The 12,943-nt window shown below is 41.7% G+C and overlaps 1 protein-coding gene across 5 annotated transcripts in view; it reads right to left on the bottom strand.

Moving 5' to 3' along the window:
- sema4d (sema domain, immunoglobulin domain (Ig), transmembrane domain (TM) and short cytoplasmic domain, (semaphorin) 4D) overlaps positions 1-12,943 on the bottom strand; it is a 48,145-nt gene that overhangs the window by 24,893 nt on the left and 10,309 nt on the right. For 4 of the 5 annotated variants that reach the window (XM_042395443.1, XM_042395444.1, XM_042395441.1 and 1 more), the window contains exon 2: positions 8,384-8,499. In XM_042395443.1, the coding sequence (XP_042251377.1) occupies positions 8,384-8,421 (38 nt within the window). In that variant the 5' untranslated portion in view covers positions 8,422-8,499. Of the gene's footprint in view, positions 1-399; positions 459-8,383; positions 8,500-12,943 lie in introns of all 5 variants that reach the window. The other variant, XM_042395445.1, reaches the window with a different exon arrangement.

Here is a 12,943-nt window from a genome sequence, read left to right as displayed (position 1 = left end):
CAACACAACATGGACCATCAGGTTGCTTTCAAGCAGATATAAAACAAGAGAATCACAACTTAAAAGAGGAAAAGAAACCCAAAATCACACAGTGAATGCAAATGTCAAAATGATTAACAAAAAAAAGCAAAGTATCATTCCAAAAAAATGCAAATTTGGAGTTTTTCTCCACAGGCACCAAAGCAAAGCAGAATCAAAGTTGGGTTGCCCAGGTGTGGTCATGCACGGGGGAATTAAAAAAAAAAAAAAACAGAGAAAAGCCCCAAGGTGGTTACAGGTGGGGGGAGTCAGAGAAGCATGCAGCATTCGTGTTGAAGCATGCAGACCCGTCAGCAGCTCAGTATCGCTCTGCACAGCAAAAAAAAAAAGGGAAGGAGAGAAAGGAGTAGAGTTTCTGACCTGTGGATCCTTACAAGATGCGACGCTCTTCCTCCGGAGAGAATTATAAAATCCTCAAGCTAGGGAAGGGAGGGGGGAGAAGACAGAAAGATCAGACAAGACAGTTGTGTAGTATGTGTGAGTGCCTATGAGAAAGAGGAAGAAGTTTGGGTGGATGTGTTGAGTGTGTGCATGTGTGGTTAGTTGTCTAGACCATGGTCAGATAAAATGATGAACCAATGAAAACACACACACTGCACAATAAAATGATGAACCAATGAAAACACACATTGCACAATAATATATTCACAGGAAAGAATACCACCGCTTCACCCGTACAAGCAAACACAAACACAAACACACACACACACACACACACACACACACAGTGTGTGAGGTAGATAAGTGTTCTGGGAAGGACAAAACAATTACATAGCTACATATCCTCTGACCACCAAGCTGGTGAGATCATATACTGTTATGTCTGTCAGGACAGCATGTGTACTTTTTATAACCAAGGACAAATTAATGGTGAGCAGCCAAATGATAAACATTATTTTGTACGAATACCATCAGAGGAACCCGAGGTCTGTGACCACGATATTAATTTCCTCTTCAGTGTCTTGAACTGGCTGTTCGCTGTGGCCTCACACCATTTTCCAGCCTGGGGAGTACAAATGTAAGGCTGTGGGCAGCCATGTCTGTAGATGGATCAGTTGTAAATAAAGTGAAAGCACTCTCCCTTCAACGCTGTTGAATCATCTATGATTCAACAGATTCAACTATGAGAGGTCAGACACAGCCGAGCACAACTTCTATTGTCAAAACGAGTATCACGTTTGATAAAATTATCAATAGTGGAGAGCAGAGAAATGCAATGACTCATATACACAGTTTTAATTGTTTTAATACTTTGCTTTTAGAAATGTTACATGTTTTTTCCCTTATTGCAGGTAAACCACTTGTCATCAACACCACTCTGAAACAAGGCTTAAGACCTGAGCACACCAGCGTTTACAACAGTGACATTTTGTGTCGAGTTCAACTTGTGGTGACTTTTGGGAATCACGACAATAGAGCTGCAACTAATGATTATTTTCTCAATTAATCCTTTAGTCTATGAAATCTTAAATAATTGTCTGAGCCCACAGCGATGTGTTTAATTCGCTTTCTTTGTCTGACTAACCAAAAGCCCAAAGATATTCAATTTAATGTCATATATGACAAAGAAAAGCAGCCAATCTTCACATTTGAGAAGCTGAAACCAGAGAATATTTGGCATTTTTGCTTGAAAAATAACGATTAATCAATTATTTTGTGCGATCACAACTAATTGCTGCAGCTCTATGCCATAACTGACTGTGCAACCGACCAATCGTCATCCCTAAAACCACATATCTAGCATGACTAAAAACATCATTACTCATTTATTGAGTTTAACGCTCAAAAGCTTAGCTATTCTGCTGCATCAGGACTCTGTGGTTGTGTTTGATCACATTTGATAGACAGTGCTGGTAACATAAGCACATAAGCCAATAAATTTTGATTTAAACATTGCTTAATCCACTGTGAAGAGCACAGGGAGAAATCTTTCAATTGAAATAACCGAAGCTGGTCTAACATTTTTTTGTGTTCACGTAGGACCACATCCCTCACAGTAAGAAGGTAATTGAGAGAATAGGATTTCAGGACCTTTAAAATTTTTGTTCTGCGTCAGCACTGGAGTTGTGCATCACTAATGAAACAAAAAGAGAACAAAAGACTTTGAGGAATAATCTGCATCAAGCCACAACAGAACAGTCAGCTGGAAAAATTCTTTTGCTTTACTTTTTAGTGCATGAAAACAAGACTGTATATTTCAAAAGGGAGGGTAAGTTGAAATCTTCTTACTGCCATTGTGACAGATGGTTGGGCCTCCATTCACAACACTTTCCAGTCTGTTCCCTTAGACTGCTTCCCTGAGCTAAATGAAAACTCTTACAACAAGGCTGAATACATTCTCCTTGCACAAGTACACAAGCTTTATTTCCCACAGTCCACTACAGTCCAACTCTGTTTGAGTGGAAAACATGGGCTTACATATTTACTTTGCCTTGACTATAGTTCAGTTTGGGACTCGTGGTCAATTTCCACTGGTAGTTTAAACAGAGAATCGACGTCTAATTATCACTAAATCACAAACAATCTTCAATCCATCTTTAAACAAATGAGAAAAAGATGAGTTATATAGCAAAAGTTGGTAAAATCCCAAGATAGCAGACTAAATCTGTCAGTATGGATGACGCCGGCAAAGCAACAGATACTGTCCGAGAAGAAGTAGACAAATTTTTCCAGACAACTGAATTCAGGTCACCCAAATCAACCCAAATATGCAGATTCATTAGCATTTGCTTGGTGGGGGTAAGCTACTGTAATGCAACCGCCCCCTGCTCTCCTGTATAAAAGAATAATCAGATTATGTTAAGTAGAGATGATACACACCAGACAACAGACATGGGCAGTTTCACTTACAACTGATCACATTAAGACAAAGAAAGCTTTGGATGTGCAGGGACCATAACGGTATGTTACTGTCTTTCCGCTGCTTGTTGACCACAGTATCCTGTAATGAAGTTGGTTGCGGTGAGGAATATTTTTCCGTATTAAGATCGCTTTATTGCATTTCTGTCATCGAGTATAGATTTTAGCTGACCATAAATGATAGCACATTACTTCAGATCAGTTTCATGGTTACTATCAGTTTCATGATTTCCGAAGCCACAGACGACTATTCACATAGATCAAGGTCAAGCTTGCTGGTTGCAGTGAATAGCCACTTTTAAAAGACGGTAATGAGAAAGCCATGCGGACCTTCAATATGCACAGTATCACCCTGTGATTTTCCATTTTCCTCCAGACTTTCCCCATTCTTCAGTCACTCCTTCACTCAGAGACACACACAAAGAAAAAAAACATGTATGCAAGCAAGCACAAATACACGACACAACGAGTCCCTGCCTCTCGGCCTCCTCTGACAGCATCAATGCAGCACTGGGAGAAGATGACAGTTGCGTAAGATTGATGAGCCGTAGGCCAAAGGTTACATCCCCCTCGACATCCTTAGGAAGCACTTTGACTCGGCTTCCCTCGGCTCCCACAAAACCCTGTGACAGCTGATACAGAGTTTTTACTATGCACCCACGAATCCCGATGACATTAGTGACACCACGCCTTCGCATGTCTTAATTCAAGATGTGCTGAGTGGGTGTCGGGCCTGTGGGCGAGCTCTGCGGTGCCCCCCAAACCACGCCTTTGGTGACACAGCGGTCTGGAGAGGGGACAGAGAGGAAGTGAAAATGTCACGGGTCTGAGTTTTCTTAATTGATGAGCGGACTTGAATGAGGACTGGCCAAAGCTGGCCTTTTGAGGACCCTTCAAGCCAGAACAAATTTATTAATGGCCCTTCTTCAGAAACCCAGCCCATGGTAAACATATTGACAGGATGGGCTATTGAGCCCTCTCCACTGTGACACCTGATTTTCCCAAGTGCTGATAAAAAGGTCCAAGTTCGAGCTTTTGTCAGTATCTTATGACCACCACTCCCTTCCTCTTACCAGTATCCTATGTAACACAACACTGGTTCAGGTATATTAAACCGATGCCTTAATACCGCTCCTTAAATCATTTGACCGAAAGTCTCCGGTTGGCTCCAGGAGTTTTTTTCCCCCCTTGTCACTTAACAGAAAGTCACACCATGACAGTTTAAGCTGACAAAAAAAACAGCTTGGGTGTTTGGCAACTTTCTTAGGGTGTAATAATAAAGTAATACATACTTCGTTATTACAGAGAGACCATATGTAAATGGATATGTATGGATATCATATGCTTATGTAAGATTAGCATGCTAAGCTAACAGTGATATCAGCGCTGTGACGTTTTTCAGAGCACACAAACAGCGTAAACACACCTGTCACCTGCCCAGCACAGTGCTGTTAAACCCAAACACCTCAGCTACACCTTATTTTTTTATACAGTCTATGGGCTACACACATCACAGTACGGCTATGCTAATGATCCTAGCCATGCTAATTAGCTGCTAGCCACTGTGCGGGCTAGTAAAAATGGATCAGTTGTGGCTCTCTGTATCCACAGGTTGGTGCTCCTGTCAGTGTCGGAGCCTCGATGTAAGATACTTCGGTTGGTAAATGTGTGTTTTAAAACTTATATTGGGGCTGCAAGCAGTCTCAGTCCCGCAAGTAACTGGAATTTGGCACTGATTGATTGAATGTGAATAGGTAATACCAATGTAATTTGGTTGGTACCCTTAAAAGTTTGTTACCCAACCCTAGTAATCGCACTTGGGTGCAATAACCACACCAAGACCCTTTAGAGGAGGCGGTTTGTTTGTGGTGGGAACGTGATCCATCCTCAATCCGCCCTGAACACTTGGTGTACTCTGCAAGTTTGAGTAAAACGGCTCCCGTAGCCAGGTGAGCTGTACATAGCGGGATGCAGATGAGCAAATTTAACAGATGTCAGCAAGCCTTATTTTTTTTTCCCCACCTGCATCCCAGGAAGATCCTCCCCACTCTCACTTTGATTGGCTAGTAGTCGTTGCTTTCGTTGGTTAGGTTTGGGCATAAGGAGTGAGATGGTTAGGGTAAAAATATCTGGGTCAAAGCCGATCAGAGGCAAAGTAGGTGCGAGTCTTCGCAGAATGCTAGTGGGATAAAAAAATAATGCTGCTAGAAACTAGCTAGAGAATGAATTGAGGTAAGACCTGGACTAGTACGCTGTATTTGGCCAGTGAACATGTGGCTTGCGGTGCTGCATTTTTGCTTGCTTGGACTTTCCTCTGTGTGAAAAGAAACCCGACCAAGGGGAGAACCAACTCAACTGATTCAGACCAGATAGGTGTGAAAATGCCCCAAATGACAAAGTGTTGCAGTTTTCAAAGCTTTGCTTGACAGAAAGCTCTTAACAAGCTCCTATTAGTGGTTTTGGATCCTCGCTCCCCTGAGACTGATATGAATACACTCACACGTGGGACTTTGACTGGTACAGATACACAAAGCACACAGACATCCAGTAAACTGACAAAGGCCACTCATCTCTATGACCGTGTGGTCATTCTTGTAAAAAAAAAAAAAAAAAAAACCCTACACCACCATCCGATCTCACACACACACACACACACTCTCATCTGTGCAACCATCCTTACTGTCCATCTATAAACATCCCAAGCCTCTGACAGGGCTGTCAGTGTGCACCACCACAGGTGGGGGAGGGAAGGAAAAACGAGAGAGGACATAAGAAGAGGGAGAAAACAGGCTTTGGTATGAGAGAGGATATTCAAGCGTGCAAATTCATACAGTGGTTGAAGAGAAGGAAGAGCGAGGACAAAGAAGAGCGAGGAGAAATGAGTAGGAGGCAGATTCTCCTTATGGAAAACAAGAATGGAACAGTTGCATAAAGAAATATGATAGTGTGGCTTGAGCGCTTAAGGAACACATTTTTTACATCTTTCTTTTGTTTTTGTGTTTTTCCCCAAAGAACGGTGAACTTAACTGAGAGTTTAACACTTTAGACAAAATAACATATTTTTTTAATTCATTAAAAGCAACATTTTCATTGGACTACATCCTCTCTGTTCATTTGGGATATTGTCTTTCATAAATGATGCAATACAGTAAACCCTGGTGAAAATCTTTCTGAAAGGGAAAAAAAAAAAAAAAAAAAAAAAAGAAAATCCAGATGAAATTCCTATTCACTCAAATCCTGGATGGAGGGTGCATGGACTCTGTACTTTTGCACACATACACACACACATACACACACACACACACACACACACACACAAAGCAGTGTGTTGAAGAGGATTATGCAGGCTTGAATTTCAACAGAAAGAATCCCTGTCTACAAGCACTACGGAGCAAATTTGGCTTTTGAAACTTTCCTCATCCCAGGGCATCCTGGTACAATAGGAGGCTAAACTTAAAATCCTGCAACTGAAACATGTTCATTTTTGAGGACGCAAGAGCAGATAAAATCAGCTCCCCGAATCAACAGCAACATCTGCGTGGAAAACACAGATACAAAGCTCTTTAAACAAACCCAATGTGAACATTGCGCACTTGGCAGTCACGGTGTAAAATGTTATTCCACTTCTTGTTTTGTCCGCGTGCCAGCTTGTATCTGGGAATATCAACTGGAATGCACATATCTAAAAAGGAATGTCGACTGATATCCCGCTTTGTGTAAATGTTTGCTCATGAGCGAGCTAGAGAAAAATAACGGAGCATTTGTGTGCGTGCCTCTGTGTGTGCGTGTGTATGTGTGTGTTAGTAAGGAAAATAAGTAGCCGTCTTCTTCAGCCTTTGTATGAATCTTAAGTAGTCCCATGTGGAGGGAGGCTTTGTTCGCCGTCACCGTTGGGGGGCACGTCCTCCAACTTTTCCCCTTACTTCCTTTTGGCATAACATTTATCATTCTTCCCCCGATGAACAATCATCCTACAACATGGACTAGCATCTAGCGCACAATAAACTACCGCCCCCCCCCCCTCCTCTTGTGCCCTTTCTGGTTGCTGGGATACCTTTCATCCAACGGGACAGCTTGTCAACAACATCATCACTTACTTAGAAACTCCCAATCTTCACTTTCATTTTGATTTGGTCCAGCAGAGCCTTAATAAATTTTATGTTATGTCCAAAACTCTTAAAAACTTCCGAGCCTGAATGTCCAGCTCTGTAAAAAAACTGGAATGCAACCTTGAGGGAACGGCTGAAATTGTACAACCTACTAATTTGCAAGAGAAATTCCCCTCTGGGCAAATACAGCATTATACAGATTGACTAACCAGCTAGATGCACAATATTTTCTTGTGACATTATAGTGTGCTGGCCAGGAGAACTACCCTGAGGCCTGTTTCACAGAAAGACTGAGTGACTCACCAGACACCCCCCCCCTCTCCTTCCCTGTCTTTCTCTCTCTCTCTCTCTGAGAGGGTGAACAGGTGCATAACTAATAAGTGGAGAGATACTGGGGGGTTGACTAAGTGCATACAAACACTGAACCACCGCTATCTCATTCACCAACTTCGCTCTTTGCGTATACATTTATTCTGCCTCTTCACTAAATCCTGCAGAAGCCTCCATTATCACTACGATTTATCTGTGCCATCAAAGTATTCTAAAAAACAACCTGTTTTTTTGGTTTTGTTATGGGCCAAACTTTTTTTTTTTTTTTTTAACTGCCCCTTTCATTTTCTGTAACTCAAGCACATAATAGGCCTGACCTTGTTTGGCCCTCACTATGTTTGCGCCTATCCCTTTCAGCTGACTGGCCTGCACCACTTATTCCGCTTATTATGAACACTGACAGCAGATTATTTTGCTTACTGCACCCAAATTCTCCATCCTCTATATAGATCAAATCCTACAAATACCGGACTGAGAGACAAAGGCAAAGTTGACAAAAGAAACAAAAAAAAAAAAGAGTAAAAGAGATAGAGAGTATAGAGAACTGGTCCTAAATGAAAAGAGAAGGGAAAAAGATGAAGGAACCGCAAAAAGAGAAGAGAAGGAGCAAAAGAAGAGGTAACACAGCAAAATGCTCAAAGCCCTTTAAATGACTGTGTTTTGTCGGGGAAATAAAGACGAAGTAACAGCAGCAGCGACATACCAGCACAGTGAACAAGAATGCAAATCAGCCCTGATGCAAATGTCATACGTCTTCAGGGGCAAAACAGACTGTCTTTATACCAACCCCCAACCACAACACACTTCTTTCTGTGCTATCAACCCCCCCCCCCCCCCCCCCCAACCACCACCCCCCACCCCCCGATTCTCCACCAGTTCTGTACTGAAACACTCTCACACTTCCAGTCAGACAATCTTGCACAGAGCGAGAGAAGTGACCACAACAGCAGTGCATCATCTTCTTACTTCAAGCTAAACAAAAAGGCCAAAGAGCACAGTAGGCGGTATACACAAATCACACCCTTGAGAAAAGATAAATCACTTACTTGTCTGTCATGGCGTCGGCTAGCGAATACTGGTTCATTAAAACTTCTTTTCACTTTTCTTCACACAGTTAGAAATGGTTGAGGGTGAGGGCAAGGGCTAACGTCCCAACGCCAGTCTGCAAAAGATAGAAAAGCGATGCGAGTTAGTTTAGAGGAAATCACTCATTCACACCTGCAGGAGGTTGAAAATCTTATGTGGGGTTTTCCCTTCCAATCTAACTCCAGGCCTTTGTATTATTGGCAGCTGCCTTTGTAGCACTTTAACAACTTAAACCGACTCTGAGGTGAAGAAAATAACTCAGTGCTCTGTCTGTTTCACCTCAGAAGACCCTGCGCCTGTTCAGCATCTTTGACAGCGATGGCTTTCCCTGAAGCTAATGGTGCAGCAGAGAGGCTGCTTTCAACTGCTGGAGATATAATGTTAATAACAGGGGAGCACTCCGCCTCCCTCTCATTTTGTTACAGGCAGGAGACTGTAAGTTGCTTTCAAATTCATTAAATAATGCAGTAAACTTTTTAAAATAAAAAGGTTGTGGTCCATTTATCTTATCTGCCAGTTATGTTTCATATTGTATTTCAGTGGACTGAGGACACCAGTCAATGGTTTGGCACACGGTATACTGGAGAAAGAGACTGAAAATTAGGTATGCATGATAATATCAGCACATCATCCGTATCAGCCAATAAAGGCTTTAAAAAGGTGCAGTGTGTAGAATTTAGTGGCATCAAGCGGAACGGACTTGGCAGAAATATTATATAATATTCATAAGTGTGTTATTATTGGTGTATAATCACCTGAAAATAAGAAAGGTTGTGTTTTCATTAGCTTAGAATGAGCCCTTTATATCTACATAAGGAGCGGGTCCTCTTCCACGGAGCCCACCATGTTGCACTGCCATGTTTCTACAGTAGCCCAGAATGGACAAACCAAACACTGGCTCTAGAGAGGGTCATTTGTGTATGTCAAGTTATGTGGCCACCATAGGTTCTCTGACAAGCTTGTGAGGCGAGGGGGAGGATATTCGGTTGGTTTCAATCTGCAACCTCACTGCTAGATGCCACTAAATCCTACACACTGGTCCTCTAAAATGAAATATCGGCATCAGCCCAAAATATACTTTTCTGCTGATATGATCATGCTCAATGCTTGACTAAATGCTCGACGCCATGACCCCGATGCAAAGGTGTGCACGCAGCGCGACATCATCACGTCTTCTTGCGTCAAGCGTCAAAGAAGGTGCAACAATATGTCTGCAGTGTGGAGGTTTTTTTTTTTTTAAAAGTGTCCAACACGGAAAGCAAATTTGCAATGATTGCTCAGCATCGGTCATGTGAGGAGGAGCATTTCTTCAACACTTGCCCATTTTAAGAACCATCATCCTGATCATTACGACAAATTTGTGAAAAACAAAGAGAAACAGTCACCGGCGAAAAAACCTGTCCTTTGATAAAGCCCAAACGCTGTACAACGCTCTTACTTTCACATGATCCCTGTGGACAGAGATTACATTTATTTACTTTGCAGCTTGTGAAATAGGTCAAATTTGCCCTGGTTGTGGCTTTTGCCAGGATTATCTCAGGGAGAGTTTCATCCAAGCCTGTTTAAGTAGGATGAATCTTGCAGTTTTGTTTGGAAGAAAATGTTACATTAAAATAAATATGGCATGTTTTACATAAACTAAGTTGAAGTAGTTTTCTTGTTTTGCACAGTGAATGTGAACATTTTGAAGAACATTGTATTGCCAGAGGGCCATCACGATAAGAGTTGGCATAATAATATGTTAATTCCACTACAGATACAACTTAATGTTCTCTGCAATTAAGTGGGGAAAAAATGCAATTAGGTGGAAAAAATATCCCTACTGATAATATTGCCCCCTCTTCTATTCATTCCATTGAGAATCGGTTCTGAATCAAATCAACACCCAAGTATCATAATAGCATCGTATCAGGAGATCAGCATATCGTCCCAGGCCTACAAAGTAAACACTGTCATTTGTCAAAACCCTTATTTTTCAGCTTTTTGTTCCATCTTGGTATAAAATTAAATCTCTTTGGACACTTTGGTCTGTCAAATCGTTAATTTTTCACTTAAGCGCACAACACTCTGAAGGTGCAAACTGTGTACACAACACCACACGTGCCTTTGCCACCTTTGTCTCAGAAAAATCCAGGAAAAACCCTGTTACGGAAAATGACTTAAACTATAGTAACTTATTTACAGTTATAACAATGATACACCAAATATATTCAGCATATTGATAAATACAAGTGTGAAACATTATATGCTCCACCTTTGTGACACTGTTTGCAATGGTGATTGAGTTCAAAGTCCTTTTTTCACCTTTTTTTATGTGCATTATTTTGTTCTATGTGTATGTAGGTCAAGCAGCTAGATGATTCAGTGTTCAAATACTTCATAAAAACAAAAAGCTCTGAGCAAATCACTTCTATTGTGATGGATAATGCATGTCTGTAAAAGACATTAAGGACAACAAACCAAAAAAAAAAAAATCCACTGCAACAAGCCATTGTCCGGGCTGGGACTAACGTCTAACTTTGCAGACATGCTTCACTTGCTCACAATTAGCCTAGCAAGGACTGGTCTCTTCAACTTTCTGGGGGATACTGTTACCATAGTTACCAAGGCAGCCAACCAGCCAGCTTGCTAGTATAAATAGAGTGCACCAAGAAATCCTCCGGGTAGCGAGCTGACAGTATGAATCCAATCACAGATGAAGAATAGATTGTGTGACAAAGAGGCAATGATGACAATTTTGGAACAATGCTGCTGGTTATCAGGCGAATCAAAGCATGCATAATCCCCCAATTATCACTAATAATAAATTCATAAAAATGCAAAATTCATATGTAAAAACACACCTCTGCTGATGATGCATTATTTGGGAATGCATATAAATCAGCAGACGTTTACAGCCGGCATTTTGATTTTGAAATTTTAATGAGGCAATGAGAGCAGGCACATCCTGTATCCTGCTGGCTGATGATGAGCAATATCCAAAACATGGCATTAACTCTTCAGCTTATCTACCACTAAAAGATTACAATAACATCACTTTAGATTTATAGATTATTTGCTGTTCCGCTGGTGTAACACAGATTGTGACCTGCCAGAATGGGATTTAGGTTCCATAAGCAGATAAAAAGGTAGATACCAATTTATTCCACTGTCAGGGATCTATAAAAGACCTGAAGCAGAAAATGGGAGCGTTTGAATCATATGTTATACCACACTCACTCAAAAACATGTCGATTTCAGTTAATAATCCACCGCAGATTAACCAAAGAGGTATTAATGGTTTTATCGCTGGTCAGCTGATAGGGCTGGAGGGAGACGGAGGAGTGAAGGTAGGGTCTCGACCCCGCCCAGTGTTATCAGCCCCCGAACCCAGACAGACAGCCACCAGCATCGGAGACAGCCAGTGGCAGTCTGTCTGTGTGTGTGGAGGGTCATGGCTCAACGGGCTGATGTGCCTCCTGCTTTCCTTTCCCCATTTCACACGACTACATCAAGACCTCCCCTCTTTCCTGATGCTCTGGTGCATCTGCCTACCTGTCAGTATGTCACTTTGATTTTCCTGTCTAATAGCTGCTCACTAAACTTTTGCTTGTGTGTCTGTCTTCCATGCGGAGACAGACATTAGCTGTATACACCCAAGTCATTTCCGGTAATCAGTTTAGTTCCATTTCCTCTGGTCTCTCATCACACCGTGTTTATGGGAAATTTTTTTTTTTTAAAGATCAGGGTCATCTTCCGAGAAGGCTTTGGACAATGCCTACGTTTGAACGAATGCCTCCCAAATGTTCTTGTTCCAGTCTTTGTTGCAAAAGTGCAGGCTACACCAGAATGTTACGGATGAAATGTTGCAGCCTTTTCCTGAAGAAACACAATAAGCCTATTTCCAAATGAAATAACTAAATTGCTTAAATATGCAAAAGTCTGTGCTTTTGCACAATGTGGCAAGTCCCACCCGAGTATGAGAGCTTCATATGAGAAATGTCCCATGCTCACTGTGGTGATGATGCATGTAGTGTTTTGCTGCTAAGCAAAGAGTTCCTTACCCAAAACCCAAAATTAAACTCTTGCCTTCTCTTCCTTGTGCAAACAATGATACAGTGCGTGGATCCTGGCTCGAAACTCTACACACCAGTGAATGATAAAGAGCAGTTAAAATCATCCTGCAATAGGTTTGCAGCTGGTGGCTAAAAAAGATCAGGTGAATGACACAGATAGAGTGGTTTCACAGTGGAGATAGGGACCTGCTTCGAGCTGGAAGAACAGTGCTCTTTGAAGTAAAAGCAGCAGCACTTGAAAAGACATGTTAGCTAGCTTTGATCTGTCTGAACCCAGCGCTCACAAACAATTACACCAATATCTTTCTCCAAGTGTTTCAATGCCCAGTTTAGATGAACAACTTGTGGCGTGGTGAAAGGGAAAATCTGAAATGTCCGAGCTGGGAGGATAATGCCACTCCTTAAGACTCTCGAGGCAGATTTATGACCTGACAGCAGCCAGCCAGGAAAAAAAACAACTCCTTC

This window comes from Thunnus maccoyii, chromosome 19 (genome assembly GCF_910596095.1).
Source record: "Thunnus maccoyii chromosome 19, fThuMac1.1, whole genome shotgun sequence".
NCBI lineage: Eukaryota > Metazoa > Chordata > Actinopteri > Scombriformes > Scombridae > Thunnus > Thunnus maccoyii.
This window is presented reverse-complemented; position numbering and strand designations above follow the sequence as displayed.